The sequence below is a fragment of the Rhea pennata genome, chromosome 11 (genome assembly GCF_028389875.1).
Source record: "Rhea pennata isolate bPtePen1 chromosome 11, bPtePen1.pri, whole genome shotgun sequence".
Classification (NCBI taxonomy): domain Eukaryota; kingdom Metazoa; phylum Chordata; class Aves; order Rheiformes; family Rheidae; genus Rhea; species Rhea pennata.
Genome location: NC_084673.1, coordinates 16,585,782 through 16,605,684, shown reverse-complemented (window position 1 = coordinate 16,605,684; position 19,903 = coordinate 16,585,782). Strand labels below are relative to the sequence as shown.

The 19,903-nt window shown below is 46.0% G+C and overlaps 1 protein-coding gene across 3 annotated transcripts in view; it reads left to right on the top strand.

Annotated features, from left to right (window-relative positions):
* Positions 1-19,903, top strand: part of SEPTIN6 (septin 6) — a 29,675-nt gene that overhangs the window by 3,619 nt on the left and 6,153 nt on the right. For 2 of the 3 annotated variants that reach the window (XM_062585095.1, XM_062585093.1), the window contains exons 2-9: positions 2,131-2,245; positions 9,708-9,903; positions 11,084-11,270; positions 11,505-11,666; positions 15,812-15,908; positions 16,190-16,358; positions 17,231-17,363; positions 18,133-18,323. In XM_062585095.1, the coding sequence (XP_062441079.1) occupies positions 2,131-2,245; positions 9,708-9,903; positions 11,084-11,270; positions 11,505-11,666; positions 15,812-15,908; positions 16,190-16,358; positions 17,231-17,363; positions 18,133-18,323 (1,250 nt within the window). Of the gene's footprint in view, positions 1-1,593; positions 1,624-2,130; positions 2,246-9,707; positions 9,904-11,083; positions 11,271-11,504; positions 11,667-15,811; positions 15,909-16,189; positions 16,359-17,230; positions 17,364-18,132; positions 18,324-19,903 lie in introns of those variants that run through there. The other variant, XM_062585094.1, reaches the window with a different exon arrangement.

The following is a 19,903-nucleotide window of genomic DNA, read 5'->3' as shown; positions in this document are numbered from 1 at the left end:
TAACATAGAGGTTCAGCTGTTGTGACTGAAAATCAGATTTTGCAGTACTTGTTTCCTGGCCCGTAACAAATGTGAAGTGTGGTTTAACTGCATTATAAAACCACAGGTGACTAGAAAAAGGAGGCTACAGGAAATGACTTGTAGACTGAATTCTCTGTGTTGGCAAATGCCTCCTCTAGCCTACCATGACTTAACTTTTCATTTTATTCCATCTGGATCACGCTTATATTTAGGGCTGAGGAGAAGATTTGTTCTTAATGAGAGCCTACACTACCACCCACACTTCCTGGAGAGAGTAGTGTTCAAACAGTGTTCCAACAGTGCAGTTTTAAGGCTTCGTATTAAAAATACACTTGATATTTCTCCTTCCCTGGGAAGAATTTGGTCTGTGGTTCTGTGTCTTGTGTTTGCTGACACTGTCCATCCATCTGTTTTTTCTGAGGACGGGAGTGCTCTCTCATGGGAGATTGGACAGTGCCATAGGATATTCCATTGCTGGGTTTTCGTTTTGGTGAAAGCAGTTTAGGAGAGTTGAGACGTGTCCTTGCAAAATCTGTGTGTTACAGCTTTGGTTCTCCTGTTTTTCTACTTTGTATAGAAAGTATTGCTTTCTACTTAGTTGTCCTTGAATTACTGGGCCTGGGAGAAGCATCCTCAGGAGGCAGAAGCAGAATCTGCTGGGTGAGTGGAGCGCATTCCTGATTAACGTCGTTTGGAGGCAAGGTGCTTTGGAATTAATAAAGCACCATATTTGGTGAACATCTTGGCAGGAAGAATCAGATTGATACACAAAATATGGCTAAGAGGAAACATATTTACACATCACAGGGCTGTAAATATGATTAATGGCTGAAGTGTTTTTGGATCCTCACATTCAGAGAAAAAAGACTCGCACCCACAAAACAATAACAGCACAAGTAATCATAGTCTGACAGACTGTTGTAGTAAATGCAGTCTGCAAGGATGTTTGCCTAGTCTAAAATACAAGTTTCCTCAACAGGAGAGGAAAAACAGGATGTCCTTATAACAGGTTTTCAGCGTATAAGAAAACATTGTTCTGAAAAAATATGATAAAGATTACACCCTTATAAACTGGGACCTATTGCCTTTTTGCTGCAGTATTTCTTGCAAACTGATGATGCACCTAAAAAGCCAGAGGCGAATTTTCTGCATTTGGCACCAAAATGTATTATTAAGGAAAGCCTTTGATACAGAGAAATATCTTCTTAGGGTGCTGTGGGAGGAGAACTGTTCCTAGCTCTAGTACACGCAAAAACACAACGTTAGTACCAACTCTGCATTTTTCTTGACTCTTTCTTTCCAAGTATGAACCTCTATGTGTAGTCTGTTGCTATCTGTTGTGCAAGTTCCTCATTTGCATCCGAAGTGGCACGTCCTTTGTGCAGTGGCCAGGTGGAAGTTTCTGAAACCCTTTCCAAGAGGCAGGCAGATGCTGCCTTGCGTGATCTGGCCACCTGCCCCTGTGAATATCCTCCTTGCAGTTTCCTCTGATGATTCCTGTTTTTTCTGGTGCTGATGACCATTATATAGATCTGGGCAGACCCCGGTTTGTGATCTGCGACTTTCGTCTTTGCAGCAACATGGGAGATGCTGCTGCATTTGGTAACTCTAAAGACTCTGCCGTTTCTGTGCCTACTATACTTGAGCTTTGCAGATGCAGCATGCTTGGGTTGTTCAGTTACTAGGTGTAGTCAGTTTTCCTAATCGTTTCTATGTAGTTTCCATCACTGACGCTTTAACATGACTTGGATTAGGCATATAGGAGGTAACTTTTTGTTTTCAATATAAAGTGAGATGAGTGTCTAAATAATTTCCCAAGAAATAAATGCTTTACCACCTCTTTATTTCAGCAGCTGTGTTTGTGTATGTGTTTTGCACAGTTTAATGATTTTGGTCACCCAGGCTACCCTCTAATGTGAGGCAAATAGTTTGTGCTGTCTGGGTTTATCTTGGAGAAGAGGGAAGTATGCTGACAAGATTTACACTCTATGTACAGATCAGTGCTTGGACAGTGTATTTGATTCTACTTGGGAGGTCTTAAGGGTTTATACAGATAAGTGTATTTTGTTTGCACATAACACAAGCTGTATATTTTTCATGATGTTTCAGGGTGAAGGCTGTCGCACTGTCCCCCTTTCTGGACATGTAGGATTTGACAGTTTGCCGGACCAGCTGGTTAATAAGTCAGTTAATCATGGTTTTTGCTTCAACATCCTGTGTGTGGGTGAGTATTTCCATTTTGGGAAGTTTTGTTGCTGAACAGAGTTTCTTTGCAGCTGGATGTAGCTTATAGGTAATAGAGTTAACAAGGTTGTTAGCTTTGATTTAAATTTTTTCCCTCCATTCTGTCTACTTTCAGTAATATGATTTACTGGTGTCCTGGGAAATCTCTGCTGGGGTTATGCAGTATGGCATTCTACCAACCAGTGAACCACAGAAATAAAATGCCTGAAATCCCAGGCTTTTATTATGATTTTTATTTTCCTAGTATGTTTCAATTTAATGTTTTTAAAAGAAAACAGGTATTCATGCCAGAGAGCTTTATTCGGAGATTTTGTTTGATTAGATATTGAATGACTATTATTACTGTTATTTAAACAAAATACCAGTCATGTTCCTCTTGAAGCACTAAAAGCTATTTTTTTCCTACTCCCTTCTGTGCATACTTGAATTAAAATAGTATCTGGCCAAGCTGTAGCTGGTCAGGCGGTTATCCAGGCTGCCATGTGGTAGTGCGTCTCAGGGGGGGCCCTGGCGCTGCAGTAGGACTTGCTGTCTGTCCCCACCGCATTTGCCAGTCTCTCAGGTCTTTCCCAGGATTAGGATCCCAAATGGTCCCTCCTCAGAGCCACTCCCGGGTAATTGCAGTATGATTTTGCATGATATCTTGGTAAGATGGATAAGGGAATCTAACAGGATGATGACTTTGGTTTGCTGATGCCTGCACCCTGTCCCTGGGAGCAGAAGGTTGTTGTGTGGCTGAGGCTGCTCGGAGTAAGTCACGTCTGCAGATGCTCCCAGCGGTGCCTGATGTGAAGGAGCGGCAGCGGCTGATGCCTCCCAGGGGCTCATCTCACCTGGGGGTCAGCTCTCCAGCTGCAGAGAAGTTACACTTCCCTTTCCATGAGAGATGCAGCACGTGGTGCGGACCTGGCGCTCGCCCAGGACGGGGTTAAGTCTGAGACAAGAGGAGGAGAGCAAGGAAAACTGAGCCCTGTTAAATGGAGCTGAGAGGAAAACTTTCCCTCACGACAGCATTCCTGTGAGATGATAAACTTTGTTGACAAGTAGAGGTCACTGTCAGGCTGAGTCGCTAGGTGATTTCCACAGTACGTGAATGTGATAAGACCTAGTGAAACTCTCCTGTCCTAAAGATTGAAGTCTTACAGTATTTCCTTCTGTGCTTATTGAGCTGCTATGTTTTTTGTTTTTTTTTTCCCCAGAAGTTACACATGCAGCAGCACACACCTCTTGTGGTTATATGTTCACCTTAATGTGTAGAAAGCAGTTGAATACCTCTACTTTCCTCTCTTCAGAATAGAAGAGGAATGTGTTAATCATGTGTTAGTGTGCATAACCAAAGCTCACCAGGATTAATGTGCATTCATCATTAATGTCAGACTTTTATGAATGGTAACAACCTAGACATGGTTGATCTTGAAATAAAGAAACTTTGTAGAAAATCTTAGTAAGTTTCGTTAGAAAAAGATCTCCAAATCTTTGGTTGAAGGCATCAGGCTTTAAAATGTCTTCTCTGGTGCCTCTGTTACTTTCTGGTAAGAAAGTCGAACTCTTAAACATCCTGGAGAAAGAAAACAAGACCACAAATCCATCTGCCATTTGGTCTGTTGGATCTCACTTGTACAAGAGGTGTTAGAAGCCATCAAAACAGCAAACAAGTGAATTGATCCTGTAGTCAGGCCACTGAACGTTATAGAAATGCACTTCAGTTTTCCCCATTTTTCAGCTATGCGTGGCATTTGTTGGAGGAAAAATCCAGTGGCAACTTTACTCTGCACCATACTGGATCTGAGCCACTAATTCCTCTGGTTCCTGGCAGCAGAGCCAAGGAAAGCTTCAGAAATGGCTCAGCGGTATGTCCAGATTAGAGCAATTTTTAGCTGTTCTCATGCTGAAAGCTGTCTCCCCTTTGAGACAGGAGCCAAGGATGGAGTAAATGAACAAACCTCCCAGAATAAGTCAGGGATTGTGAATGGTTTCTTTTATATTTTATCCCTCAGCATAATTGTTTTATCCTAAAGCTTCAGTGCTAAGTGTTAGTTGCCTCTTAGTTCGGTATAAAGGCTGGAGAAGTATTTAATGGCTGAGACAGTGCTTGTGCTGTCTGCATTGCTCAGCGAGATGGAGGAAGGAGAGGTAGAGTAGGCTGAGAATTTTTTTGTGAACTTTCTCAGTTTTGGTCAAGGTAGATTATAGCTGTATTAGACTGGTATTCCATTATAAGCAGGAATTTCCCTCTTCCTTCCTCCAGGATTTGCAGGGGATTTGTCCTAAGCAGCCTATTCAGCGCAATGAAAAACCGCTTTTTTGCTGCAGTGCCTTCCCTTTTGCTGGAGGCTGTACCAAATCTGCTTGAGGACTCTCACAAAGAATGGCCTCTGTTTTGGGGGAGAAGGGGGGAATATTTTTTTTCCCACATGTATTCAGCAGCTCCCAAACTGTACCCAAAGGTTTTTGGCTTTTCAGCGTTCAGTTTGTACTGGAATACCCTGGATTCAGTGATGATGGGAATAAATTTTGAGGTATTATACCAACTGGGTTGTTGTAAAGATGCAAGTAAGCTTAGCCTCGTGCTGGGCTCCAGATGAGGGAGCTGCTTGGCATGCAGGAGCTCTCATCGGCTGGGGAAAGGAAGGATGGGTACAGGTTTCCTCGTGCAGAGCTGCCGTCTGCCCTCCAGCCGGCTGCCTTCAGTGGGGTGATGAACTGTAGTGCCTGGAAGCTGCCGGGTGATCGGTTTCATGGTCACTGGTGCGGCCAGTCGAGGAGGGAATGTGGATTCTCCAACCAAAAAGCCATCTGTCTCTGCAGTCCCTTTGCCGCTGGTCCCCGTGGAGGGTGGCAGCGGTACGTCTGCTCAGAGGCCGAGAGGATGTCTAGTCCTCCAAGGCACTTAAGCATCTCCTGTGAACCCTCGTTCCTCTTCTTGCCGTCCGAAGCCCAGCCTTTGCCTTGTGATGGGCGAATCACAAGCGTCTCTGTACACCTGTCAGATGAAAGGAGCTATTTTTCCCTCTCTCCATAAGAGACAGCCTTATCAGGCTGCGCTGCCTCAGGGCTTGCCTTGACAAACCTGCTACATTGGATTATCTCCGATTTCTTCACATGAAAGGGCTGTGCATGCATATACATTTTATTTAAGTTTGAGTTGTTTGATAGCTGGAGCCATGGGTTGTTAATCTCCTGAAGGACAGGTGTTGCTCCCTCTTGCAATGACTCCCTTCAAGAACTGCTCCCTGCCTCTGAACATCTAAATATACCAAGCCCTACCCTGTCCTTTTAAAGAGTCAGTTAAGGATGGTTTGATTGGGACCTCTTAAATCCTGAGTGATGTGGAGAAGCTAGCCAGCGAGCAGTTGTTTGTTATTCTACATAACATATATGAGGGAATAGCAAATCAAATCACCAGGCTTGAAAATAAAAAGGAAGTACTGCTTTCACAGTGTATAATTCAGCTTACTGCCATGAGATGCTTTGAGTGCCAAAACTTCTGTGGAAGGAAGAAACCGTTGAGGTATATTAAACACCAAGATACCTCTTTGGGCTTGGGACAGTGGGGAATGCAGTGAGAGAGAATACACTACTTGTGCAGCTGCTTCTGTTCCTCCTTTGCCTGAGCTGGTGCCCAGGGCCAGCAGCAGGCTATGGTAACGGGACAGCGGGGCCTTTCCATCTCACCCAGAATGGTCAGCTTATGTAGCCCTCTTGGTGCTTGCCCACACACCTTGCGTGTGCCTCCTTGCAATACCAGCCGATGGCAAGGATCGCTCGTTCCTGCAGCAGCGATGCTCAGCATGTTTTGGTGCGGACTCTGCGTCGTCCCCAGTTTTGGAGAGCCCATCGAGAGAGACCTGGAGAGTGGAGCAAGGTCCTGGCTAGGCAGCCAAGGGTAGGCAGTCAGGTCCCAAAGCAGAGGCAGAACAGAGGACCTCCACATGCATTAGCTGAGGGGAAGAGAGCGGGGCTCCCCCAACCCTTACTGCATGTGCTTGAGTTGAGTGTTCACAAATGATGCCACCACTCCACCAAAAAGTAATCTGATGAACCATTTCCATAGAGCAAGTGCAGCGTGAGCAGGGAGCACATCTTGGGAAGCTGTGAGGAGGTGCAGGGAGCCCGGTATAGCCTCTAGACCCTGGTAGGCTGTGAGGTGTTAAGAGTAGATGGTGCTTTCAGGACACTGGCTTAGTATTGCCGCATATCCAGAGTCTCACTGATGTAGTGTTTCTTACTATTTTTTTCCACATCTCCAAAAAGCAGGAGATTTAAAAGCAAAAATCCGTCTCATGCTCTAAGACACAATGCTATTGCATTTCAATAGCTGTCTGAGCTTCCTGGTGCAGAAATCTAACAATAAAGGTCTCTGTTCCTACCTTGTCCTCTCTATGGCACATTGTCATCCCTGCTTCCAGGGAGCCGACCACTGCAGAGTTGCATAATCCTTAAATACAGTTTTGGAGATTAAATCACGTGTGTGCATATAAGCCTTACATCAGGAAATAATCTCCCTGCCAAGGACGCCTCTCATTCAATTTGTGTACACCACTGCTTTTTCCATGGCAATTCTGCCTCCCTTAATCCCCATTCATGTTTCTGCTTTTTGGAGAAGATTCCAGTGCTGTCGGCACTGATGTCCTTTTCATCAGACCGTCTGTTCCGTCTGGACCACTGTCCTTACAAGAAGCAGTTGGCACCATTTACATCTTCTAGCCAGCAGAAAGTTGCCTGTGTCAGGCAAAAACTCCTTGGAGATTCAGAAATTCACCCTTGTATTATTTGGCCCTTCAAAGTAGCACTGCTCCCTAGCTCTGGTCATATTTAACACAGCAAAGCACTTAATTAACGCCTTCAATCTGTGACCATTTGAAGTCATTCCATTAGTGTTAATACCATATTTCTTTGAGCTGAAACAGTCGTTTCATGCTCCTCCATTGTCCTTTTCCCTTTAGGCTATAATGCCTGGTACGTCAGGGCATTGAAACGATGCAGAGGATGGTTTATACGCTGGCCAAATCTATTTTTTATGTGCAAACTTCAGATTTGTGATGCTGTGTTAGTGGCTGTGTTTTCTTTTCTTTATGCATATAATTGTAGATATTTGGATGGGAAATTCTCACCTATGGAGTCAAGTCTAATCAGGTTAGATCTTTTTTTCAAAAAGAAAATCCTAGTGTGTGAATTCGAAGTTGTCTTTAGTGGCCCTTTGTAGCTTCCATTAGAGGCGGTATAAAAGCATGCCCTGTGGTAACAAATTGCCTGCATCTCCTTGGCTCTTCTCCCCTGCTCTTCTGGGGCGGGCTGTGGGGTGGAGAACGCGGGTGAGTGGCGCAGGAGGGTGCTTGCAGCCTGGCGAGCTGCTGCCGCTCCCTGCACCCAGGGCTGCCTGTCCCAAAACGTCCCGTTGGGGGTCCTGGCATTGCAGCCGATTCCCTGCCTCGTCCTACCCATCCAGGCAGTAACCCTTGGCAGGGGCTCTGGAAATGCTGCAGCCTTCTCAGGCTGTTTAGATTTTTGTCTTTTTTTAAACCGCCGTGTTCCTGGAATCCCTGAGAAAGGCCTGGCGGGTCGTGGCAGGCTTTCTGCCACGGCTCGCCTTAACTCTTGCTGTCCCGTCCGAGCCGTGATGGTGCTCTGGTCTGCTATGCTCTGTGCACCTGCTCCCTGTTTGGGGCAGGTGGTACCCAACCAGCCTGTGCTGCAGGAGTCCAAGTTAATAAACGGCTTGTCTGTAATGAGCCATCAGTCTTGTAGATGCTCCTACCCCCTCTCCCAGTCGGTCTGATTTGTCTCCTCATTGACAGGGATAAGTGTGTGCCCCCTCCCTTCCTCTCCAGCTGGCAGGCTCCGATCCGTGGTGGTATAAACATGGCTGATGTATTAACGTAGCACAGAGGACTGTAGCAATGCCAGCTCACGGTGCTGACTCTCTTCTCCCCCTCAGGTCACAGACAACGTTTGGCACAAAGATTGGTGTGAAAAGCAACTCATTTTGTGGCTGTTCTGTCTCTGGCTGGCATTTCTTAATGATAGGGCACAAGCTAGTAGCTGGCTTCCCATGCCGCTTCGCAGCTCAAGGTGTACATTGACTTTCAAATGTTAGCAAATCTTGCTGACTTCTGGAAAGATACTTGATATATGATCCTGGCAACCAGAGACTGCTCTGTCCCCCAGGGCAGTACATGCTTGCCCTGCTCTGCCTGCTGTGTACTTCAGCCTTGAGGTGGGGAAGTCTCCTCCAGGGCCAAGAAAGAGGAATTTGCCTGCTTGTAGGGGTGAGGCACAAAAATTTGGAAGGGGGAGGAAAGGGAGGAGTTTCCCCTTATTGAATTGGGCATTTCATGCAAGTTTGGATCTGTTGCAGTGCTCTAAGCTTAGAAAAATCAGAAGCTCTTTTCTTCTGAGCAAAGTAGGAAAAGATGAAGTTGTCTTGGCTGGGAGCTGAGGGAGGAGGAGGCCACTCCAGCAAGACACAGTCTCCTTGTGGTCCTGGAGTGCTCTGGCCAGGCAGCCTTTGCGATGGGTGCGGTTCAGCCGGCTGCTGAAGCTTCAGCAAAAGCCAGCTGGGCAGCTCCGAAATCTCCATTTCCCCAAAATACAGCAGTCCTTGCAGGGTAGCAAAGCAGACTGCTTACAGATTTAACATGAAGTCAGATCTTCCGAGTTTAGAAAGCTAGCTCTGTTGTCAGCCTGACCTATGAAATAAGTGCATGGAGGATTTTGTTTTGTTCTCCCTGGGACGTATCTAAAACAAACTTAAGATTGGTCTCTGAGATTTGTCTCTTCCTTCCAGATGAGGAAATACAGCCTCAGCCTCTCATTGATAGATGGAATCTGAACAGTAGTTCAATGCTACAAAACTATTGGAAGCAGATTTGGGGGTTTTATACAACTTCTGAAACTGCTAACATGTAGAAACCAGATATTGCAGAAAAAGTCCCTTCCCAGACTAGAAAACTGATCTCCAACTCTATGTGGTGTAGGTACCAGAAACCAAATGCACAACTTGTTGTAGAACTGGAACCACATTGCAGTGTTCCTGCATGGAAGGAAGCTCTTTCAGTGACTGTTTATCAGAGAAAAGTTCATCTGGATCATATTTTTATGAATATGGCGATGAACCCCCCCATTTTAATGGAAACAGCTTCTTCTGTAGTGTAGTGATGGGTTTGTGCAGGATCTGAATGAGGCCTTCCCATTTGCCTTTTCGCCTCTTTCTTTCCATCTCTATTTTGTAACGATATTAATGGCCATTAGACTGTGTAATGTAATTTGCCCGGAATACAGACCTCCCATTGTACATGGCTTTCTGCTTGCCAGACGATCTCTTTGGAGCATGAGATCTGCTTTCCTCTGCTACAATTTTACCCATGTTAAAGTCTGTATGGTGAAAAGCCAAGCTATATTAATATTCAACAAAACATTTTGACTGTCTTTTTCTCTAATAGGGGAAACTGGCCTTGGTAAGTCCACCCTCATGGACACACTTTTTAACACCAAGTTTGAAGGTGACCTAGCATCTCACTCACAGCCCGGGGTCCAGCTGAAATCTAATACCTATGACCTGCAGGAGAGCAATGTCAACCTCAAACTGACTATTGTGAGCACAGTGGGCTTTGGGGATCAGATCAACAAAGAGGACAGGTGAGTGAAGGTGGAGAGGGGATATATCATGACCTGATTTTCTGTTACAGGTCTCCTCTTGTGCCCTAGCTGGCCCAGACTATGTTTATAATAAAGTTCTCCTCTCCCCTTCTTATGAATCGTCTTTTTGGGGAATGGGTCAGAGAGAAGAGAGGAGCAAGCCCATGGTGTCAGCACTGCCCCAGCTCAAACCAGTTTTCCTCATGTGATCAGGGCAGTATCTGCCCTACTGGCAGCCTGCTTCCCAAATTCATCTGATGGGGAGAGCAGAGAGCTCCAGGGTACTTCTGTGCTTGTTTCCTTGTGCTGTGCTGACCACAAGCTGCTCACCAAACCACTAGTGTGGTCTAGTGACCGTTTTGCTTAACAACTGCTTTTTGGCATGGCTCTTCTGTCTTGCCAAAGGAAGCAGAAGCACGATAAATGCTTAATGAAATACCCTGGGGAAACGTTTCTGGCAGCTCAAGTCCCAGTGTGGCTGGAGTGTGGTGTGGGGCAGGCAAGAGTGTGTGATTACACCAGACCCTCTGCACCAGACCCCCCCACAGCTTCACAGAGGCATTGCAGATGGGGTTTACTTTGTTGCAAACCTTTTAGATTTATTTTAAGACACACTGATGTGCTTTACATTGTGAGTCTGACAGTCTCTATTTCAAATTGCCCTGCAAGGGACTTGCAAGTATTTGCTGTCCCGGAGCGCTGGGCAAAGGTAGCGCTGAATGGAGGTGCATCTTCACTGGCATGACGTATGGCTGTGAGGGCAGCAAGCTGTTCGCTCCCTGAAAGGAAGCAAGGGTTACTCACTGCTGTGAATGAGACTGACTTATCTTTTCTTTTAAAAACCTCTCACTCTCATGTTTCAAAGTATCAGTGGCCACTTTTCCCTGGAAGAGATTACTCTGTAGCTAGGTCTTTTGATGGTGTTTCTCTTATCCTCCGCTGAATCTCCAATAATGTGTTTTGTCGGACAGGCTGCTAGAAGTTGATGTAGGACCACATCTTCTTGTCACTAGAGCAACATTTAAATTTCTTACAATGGAGGAGTGGGGGAGATTCGGAGGAGAACTGGTCCTGGGAAGTGAGATCTAACAAGCAATTCATTTCTAAAAAGCAAGCTAGGAGTATTGTCTGTTTACCTCTCTGATTGTGAGATGTATAACTTTTTTTCTGTTCCCTAAAGCTATAAGCCCATTGTCGAGTTCATTGATGCTCAGTTTGAAGCCTATTTGCAAGAAGAACTGAAGATAAAGAGAGTCTTGCACAACTACCATGACACCCGGATCCACGCTTGTTTGTATTTCATTGCTCCGACAGGCCACTCACTGAAATCTCTGGACTTGGTAACAATGAAGAAGCTTGACAGCAAGGTAGGAATGTTTAACTGTTACTGTGCAGGTCCTCTCGCATGTGGTGGAAATGCCGCTGCTTTTCTAGAGTGCACCTGTACGCGCTGTGTACCCCTTATGCTAGGGGGGATGACAGTTGCCAGATAAATCCTGTAGATTTACTGAGCACTTTAAGTTTTCATAAGTTGCAATGCAAACTTGGAAAAGCTGCCTGGAGCAAAGCTCAAGACTTTTTATGATTCTGTTTCTTTCTAGGTCAACATCATTCCTATCATTGCCAAATCTGATGCCATTTCCAAGAGTGAGCTGACCAAATTTAAAATTAAAATCACAAGTGAACTGGTCAGTAACGGGGTTCAGATCTACCAGTTCCCAACAGATGATGAATCCGTGGCAGAGATAAATGGGACAATGAATGTAAGTGATTTGGTGCTTCCTCCTCTCTGTCACTGTGGAGTTTGTGGCTCATTTGGGGGTGTTTCATTCAATCCACTTTCCTGTTTATTCTGCTTCTTAAAAACAGGATTTTTCAGAGATATCGATCTACTAGGATGTAATATCATCCTAGACTAGCAGAGATTTGCTGTAGGCTACTGCCTCTTTAATAGGCTTTCCTAGTCAGAAAACAGACTGTCTTTTAACAATCTTTTAACCCATTCCTTCTCCTAAGGCATATGTACTGAGGGACCTGCAGGAAATTGGGCAGATGGTGAGGTCTCATTGTGCAAAGCCAGGGCAGTCCTGGGTTATGAACTAATCAGATGAGTGTTAACTGTCCAGCGTGAGGGGCAGGTTGTCTATGGACACATAGATTTCTACTTCTCTCCCTGTGTTTCACCAAGCAGTTTTGCTCTCCTAGGCTGATGTTGCTTGTGAAGCTGTCTCCTCTTCTCTGTGGCTGTCCGCTGGGGGTCCCCTCTTGTGTGTGGCTGTCCTTGCAGCAGAGCCCTAGCTGGCTCTGGTACTCTTCTCTGTATTGTATTGCTGTAGCCTGATTTAACTAGTTAGGTAGCTGGGTCCTTGGGCTGGCATTGGCCAGAAGGGCTGGGCTGGGCAGTCTAACAAGGCTGGTTAGAGCGGTAACTTCCTTTCCCACAAAACACTTTGACTATGTCCAAGTGCTGATGTGGAAAATATGTACTATAGCTGTAGAACACAAGGGTTGGGCCAGAGGTCCATGCAGGTCAGTGGCACCTGTCTTTGCCCAGCGTCTTGTTCGTTGCACAGCCTAACCACCAGTGTGTGAAAAAGAAGACGCACATCTTGGGGGGCCTGTGGGGGCACTTTCTGGCTTGAGTGATCCAGCACCAGGAGTGCCCGTCTGTGGCTCCCTGCAAATGGAACAAGCTGTCCCTTGGCCCTCTGGGAGTGTATTCTGCCCCCATATTTGAAAAGACCTTTTACAGGAGAGGAAACAGAGGAAGTTGCTGTTTTAAGTGCTACTGCTGAAGTACAGGTCCTGGTCTAGGTGCTTTCATCTTCTCGTTAGATCTAATATTAATAGTTGCACAGTGTTGTGGAGAGGTCTAAATGAAATGTTAAGTTTGTCCTACTGTAAGAGCTTTGTGGGGTGGTTTCCTGGTCAGGGTGATTTTGTGATGGCGTCTTACTCAGTGCTTAACACTCTCACTACATAAGATTAAAAAATATGTCTGGAAATGAAGGTACAACATTCCCTGGTTCCCAAGAAACTGAAAGGATGTGATGGCAAAGAAGAAATGATCTCTCCCCTTCGCCCTTCTGAAGGTGGACATAAGCCTCTGCTCATCTCCTTTCAGCCATTTCCTCCTCTCCTGTGCAGGAATTGCTGTCTCAGGTTGTAGACACTTTGGGTTGTGTCAACCACTGAACAGAGAGATCGTCTTTTTAAATCCTCTATTGAACTGATATAAATCATAATTATCAGGCTTATAGGAACCAAGCAGGCAGGAATCTGAATCTGATTGAGGCTGTTTTGTGGACCTAGAGAACTTGTATCCAAATATTGGTTTTATTAGCAACATAAGAAAAATCTCCTTATGCTTCAGGTCAGAGATTAGTTTGTGGAGGGACTGAGACCAGAAGAGTCAGGATGATCCCATACCCAGGAGTGGAAACAGCCCATGTGCTGGCTGGCCTGAGCCTGAAAGGGCTAGTAGCATCTCATAGTGCATCCTGTAGCAAGGAGCCCTATCTATGGTAGCTGAAGAGCCTGGTGGTCGGCAGCCCTCCTCAAGTCCCTGTGGTGGGATGTCTCCAGTTCCTCGCAGAGCAGCCGAAGGCAGAGTACAGTACATGAGGTCTCCCCTTGCCCTCTCTCCCATGAGGATGTCTGGGAGCAGCTGGACAAGAGAACACCATGGGACACACAAGTCCTGTTTGCAGCTCAAGGAGGGCCAGTGGCCTGCTCCGTGGGCACCAGCCAGCCAACCGATGGTGCTGCTTGACACTGTGAGCAGAGATGTTTGTGGATAATGCTGCTGCTTGTTTTCATTCACTCTTTGAAGGCAGGAAAAGCTACAAGTTGTTGAAAAGAGGGAGCAAATTCTTTCTTTGAAAGCTGGCTAGGGGTTTTCCCTCAAGGCTTATGCATGTGTGGAGGAATGTTATTTGGGTCAGGTTTGTTTTCTTCTCCTCAAGCAATTTTTACTCCCTGCCCTTTGCAATTAGACAGCCCTCTGCTGAAGATCAGATTCCTTCTAACTGGGAGACCACTTTTCTATTTTTGCTGCTTGGCCTCTCCTGCAGGGAACTAATCCTGAGCAGAATAGGCCCAGCTCTGTGTTGACACACGTCTCTCTGGCACGTAGGCATCATGGCAAAGGTAGCTCTGCATGTAGAATGATCCAGGAGGCCTCTGTGTTCAGAGCCTCGGCACGGCCCAGCACAGCCCCCTCTGACACCATCCCTGCTTGATCTGATGTGTCCATGCAGAGCTGGGAAGCCTTGGAGTAGAAGCTGAGAAGCTGCTCTTTGAGTGCTTGTAAGCAGTTTTGCTGTATTCCCAGTTTGGCTATATGAGCTGCACTCTGAAACTGGAAAACATCATATTTGAAAACCAACTGTCACCCATTCACCCAGATGGAATTAAAATTTCACTACCTGTTCCTGTGAGCAATCCAGGGGCATCCTGGAGCTGTTTTAATTGCCCAGAACTCAGTGCGATTTAAAGGTTCTAGTAGACAAATGTTAGCATAAGGGGTGGGTGTAGGGAGCTTGTGACCTCATTTTTAAGTGTTGAAACCTTGCATTTGACTTCTTTGCAGCTTGGCAGAACACAGTATAGTTCCTGGGAGCAAGCAGAGGTGGGGAGAGATCTCACTTGTTGCACAGCAGATAAATGCAGCAAAGTAAGATAGCAGCATCTGAGAGGTTTGCTTGGCTGCTTGAATTTGTGGGGTGGGGGGAGTACAAGGTGAAGTGTGAGCTCGGAGGGGTGTCAGGAGCATCACTGTTCCAACTCTGCTCAGCTTGCATTGGGCAAATCTCTTAGTCTCTCTGCAGAAGGCAAAAAGTACCTTCTTTACTAAGAAGTAACTATTTTGCTTTTCTGGATTTTGGAAAAGTAAATGCTTCCTGTTCTTGGTTATCCTTCAGGTACTTGTAACAACTGCACTTTGTGGAGTGTGTGTCTAGATTTGAAGAGCACAGCGAGATGGTGGCATAGTTGAGCTAGCAGTACCAGCTATGCTCTGCTTTCCCTAAGACCCTCCTTGTGGATGTGTGCCTAAATTTTGCCTTTTTTGTCCTCTTGCTGTGCAGCCATCCATGCTTAGCATCACCATCATGAGGATTTTGTAAAGCCATCAAGGTCCCTTTGGGTCTTTTCTCTGGTTCTGAGAAGTTCAGTTTTGATAAAGGATTGCTGTTGGGATTGGGAGAGGGGGTGTCGCAGGTGAACCCCAACATAAGCCATGGGATGCATGAGGAACTGTGAAGCGGTAGCACAGGGCAGTCTCAGCGCAGCCCCTGCCCAGCCTGGGGCAGACATCAGGGCACATGTGGATGTGGAGGCTGGCCTGCTGCAGGGACGTGTTTAGCCCTTCCTCACCAGGGCCGAAGCAAGCGAAAGAGGAAAGAACCATTACTCTGGGGGTGAAGAAGGGACTTTGGTCTCTTGATGTGATAGTGCAAGCTGTCTTGTGCTCCTGTGTGAGCTGAGGGGTGGAGAGGGTAAAACTGAAGAAGACTCAAAGACCTCTTTTACAGCTTCTGTGCTTGTGCAGATGTTCTCCTCAGCCCTGGCAAGTCCCTGGGACACCATCACAGTCACAGCCACGCAGCGTGTTGTTCGAGCTGTCTTTCTGATGCTAGTATTGCACTGGCTCATCTCACCTGAGACCCTGTGGCTGGAAGGATCAGCCAGGTAGAGGATATAGAGTGGTAGTGCTAAAAAGGTTTCCAAAAAGGATCCTTCCTTCTCCTCCTATGCTTTGTCTTGGGCTAGTGATCAGTGACTAGACTCCCTGAGATTAGCATGTGCATAATGACTGTCTTGCTAAGTGGCTGTGCTAATCTCTGTGTGCCATCCAGTCAGCCAGAGTTGAGAGGGACTAACGAGGGTTGCATTAAATGTGTTCCAGGCCCACTTGCCATTTGCAGTGATCGGCAGCACGGAGGAGCTGAAAATAGGAAACAAAATGATGAAGGCTCGTCAGTACCCCTGGGGCACAGTGCAGGGTGAGTTGAGCCCATGGCATAATGGTGACGCTTCTGCAAGGAGGCAGTAGGCCCTCATAAAAGGAGCAAGGGATGCCTTGATCCTGTTTATGGCACTGCTGTTGACTTGGGTCCTGCTGTACTTCAGTTTCTCCACATTAAATCTTTGTGTCAGACCTATACTAATAGTTACCTCTGGTTGTAAGAGCTATTAAACCTTCTGTAGGAATAGACAGGTGAAGAGTGTGGGGAGAGACTTTTGTCTCTGCCTCCATCTCACTCTTTATTGTGTCATCTTACAGTGGAGAATGAGACTCACTGTGACTTTGTGAAACTACGGGAGATGCTGATCCGTGTGAACATGGAAGACCTTCGTGAACAAACCCACACACGCCACTATGAGCTGTACAGACGATGTAAACTGGAAGAGATGGGTTTCAAGGACACCGATCCAGACAGCAAGCCCTTCAGGTGGGATCTCTGGAGGAGACAGAAAAGCTCAAGGGAGGCATTGTTGGATGCACTGTGCACGTGTGTGTGTCCTTGGGAGGGCATGTAAAGAACCAATGCAGCAAGAAAACCTGCCAGGTCAGATAAATCCAGACTTCAGCAAAGGTGCAGGCTGGATGAGAGAAGGTGAAAGCACAGAGACTATGTGCAGGATTGATTATGAAAAGGCAGGTACAGGAGGAGAAATGTGCTTCAGAGATACAGCAGAGTCCCTCTGAACTGCTGTTTGTTGACAGTTGGTCTCTTTGAATTGTCCAACATTTAACATACAGGAAAAGTGCAATAGTTCACAGACCTCAGAAATGAATGGTTATAGAAGCCATTGGGGACACATGACTGGGTAAGTGGCAAGTCTGCTGTGGGCAAGAGGTTTTTGTATTGAGGGCCTGATTTGAAATAACTCCCGTTAATGTTGTTACAGGCCATGAGATACAACTTATTTGGACAGGGGGAAATGAGAATGGGAATGAGGAGGAACAAGCCACATGAGCTGCTTCAGAAGCCCTCCATGAATCACCATGGTTCTATCTGGTTTTGAGCAGCCCTGGTGAGCCCAAATGGAGGAGGAGGCAACAGGGATGTCAATTTTGAATATTTGTTCCAAGCCTATCAAACAAGATGGGCTAAAGCTAAAAATGATGGTGCTGGAGCTGAGCTTCTTTGGGATTCAAAGCACTGGGGGACTCAGCTGGTCTCCTTCCATGAGCACTAAAGCAGGACTGTTAAATTCACTCATTCACACATGGACACTCCATGCTTTCATTAGGAAAGAGATGCATAGGGAAAGCAAATTTTGTTACAAGTCACATCGTTTGACTTTCCTTTCTCTTTAGCTTACAGGAAACTTATGAGGCCAAAAGAAATGAGTTTCTGGGGGAACTGCAGAAAAAGGAAGAGGCAATGAGGCAAATGTTTGTCCAGAGGGTCAAGGAAAAGGAAGCAGAGCTGAAGGAGGCCGAAAAAGAGGTGAAGACTGCAGTTCTTGTCTCTTCATGGTTGTGAGTTATAGATTCACCTCCAAGTAGGTGGCTGCTGCTGAAGCACTTTCTGCAGAGTATGGTTTAGGCATTTCTCATCAGAGTCAAACATTTAACTCTGGATCATGGGGACATTAAGATGTACATCCTGTAGTTCAGAACTAGACTGCAGTGCTTTCAGGCTGTACAACTTACTGCAGCAGGAAAGTGCCACATTCTTTGATTTTGTTGGACGGCTGCAGTATGCCAAAACTCAAGGAAAGAAACAGAGTCTGTCATGTAAGCTTATTGTATGAAAAATATACACATGCAACTTCCCTGGCATTGTGAAGGGAAGTAAATCCTGTGATGTAAGATTAAAGGCATGATACAGCTGCAATCCAGTTGCTGGCATTTGCACCAAAATCCAGTAATTTACTGACCTCTTAAGGAGGAATAAGGTGGAGACCCCCTGGAAAGAACAATAGATGGATTAAAATGTTTTTCTACTATTTCAATTGCCTACTCCTCCACCCTCAGTCTGTGCAATGATGCATTATTCAAACATTACCTGGTTTGTAAGCTTCTTTGGAAGGAGGCTGTTTCCTCCCCTTTGTCTACGCAATGTCACCCTGGGGTGGGGGGCCTAGCATCAGTATAGAGATCAACAGAGACTCTTTCCAGGCCACAGATCTTATGGAATCCTTCCACCTCTCTTTTCCTGAAAACAGAGTATCTGGTAGTGCTTGGTCCTGCTCACCTTTCTCCTTTCCCTCCAGCTGCACGAGAAGTTTGATCGTCTGAAGAAGTTACATCAGGATGAAAAAAAGAAGCTAGAGGACAAGAAGAAGTCTCTGGATGATGAAGTAAATGCATTTAAACAAAGGAAGACAGCAGCTGAATTGCTCCAATCTCAGGCTCAGCAGGCTGGAGGATCGCAAACTCTTAAAAGAGACAAGGAGAGAAAAAAGTAAGTTGCTAACGTACTGGTGTTTGCTTCTCAGTAGTGGTTCTCTTTTACTATTTTCCTGGTTGTCCATAGCTCTCTCCCAGCCTAGCCAGTCCTCATCAGGGGGAGTTTTGCAGGCAGATTCAATCCCTAGTAACGCTGAGCAGGAGCTGGAGGCATTTTACCTCTATCTGTCATCCTGAAGAGCAGGGAACAGTGTGCTAACCTCCCTTATTGCTCACTGGCAGCATGGGAGAGGGTGAACCCATTTCTTTTCCCTGAGATTCCCTGTTCCTCCCTTTATGTCTCAGTGCTGGTAGGGGACTGGGACAAAATTAGTTGCTTGGGAATGCTGCACCTCAAGGACAGTGTGTGAGTAACAGGGGTGTCCAACTCCCCACAGAGCAGCATCTATTTTCTCAGGATCTTACTTGTGTAAGTTAGGAGAAAGCTTATCCTGTGGAAAGTATCCAGGAAACCCAATAACCTTGAATTATGGCAGGGGAGGTAATGCAGGGCATAAGTCTCAGTTTCTTGTTAGTGCTCTCTCCAGGCCTAAATCAGATTTTGCCCTGCACAGAAACAGTGAGAGTTGAAGCGTAGTTTTAGTGGGGGCTCCCCATGGCTGTGACGGATGAGACAGGATCCAGCCCCTCATTGGGATCCTGTGATCTGGGCTATCTGCAGTGCCCACACCAGGCTCTTACTGCTGCATAGTCACTAAAGAGCAACCAGCCATACATGCTGAGGCAGTTTCACCTAGTGATGAGCAGTTCCTCTTCTTCTCATTGCGGTTATGTTATCTGCAACAGAGTCCTGTGCCACCTTAGCATGTGTACAAACAGCATTGTACAGATAAGCTAGGGTCTATTTTTATTCTGCTGGCACAATCCCCTGTCTGCACAACCCTGGAGCAAATGCAAAATAAATCTGGTCCACACTAGGCAGTCTTAGGTACAAGGAGGAGTGCTGTTGATATGGACAATATGGCAAGTGCCCAAAGAGGTGACAGGACTGTTTTTCAGGAAAAATAGCTGATGACTGTTAAGCTTGCAGTCAAATGAATCAGGAGAAGAAAACCCAGTAGCTAGAATCAGAACCCATTTTAGTATTTTTACTTTAGAGCTGGAATTGTTTCCACGTCAAAATTCTTTTGTGATGAGCAATTAGCGCTCCTGCTCTTATTTTGCTTGTCCGTTCCTTTTTCCACTGCATGTTTTGATTTGCTCTTTTGAATCACGTTCAGGGGATTTTTAGTATCTTTTCATGCTGAGGAGCCTGAGTCTGACTGAGGACAGATTTCTCTCCCCAGCCTGCACTGTTGAGGAATACACAGCTGAGCTCCTTTCATGCTTAGAGCCTGCAGACATCTGCACACTGAGAACTGCAGACTTTTGCCCCAAGATTAGTCGGGGTCAGGAATGAAGAAAGAGAGATGATATGCCCTGCAGTCAGTAGCTATGGCCCAAGTCACACTCTTGTTCCCAAAAGCAGTTCTGATCTCAGAAGCACTCCTTGACACTGAGCACATTTGTGTGGAAAAACACTTTGTCAGTTAAGTTTGGGGCACAAAAAACTCCATGAAAGCTGTAGGTCAGTGC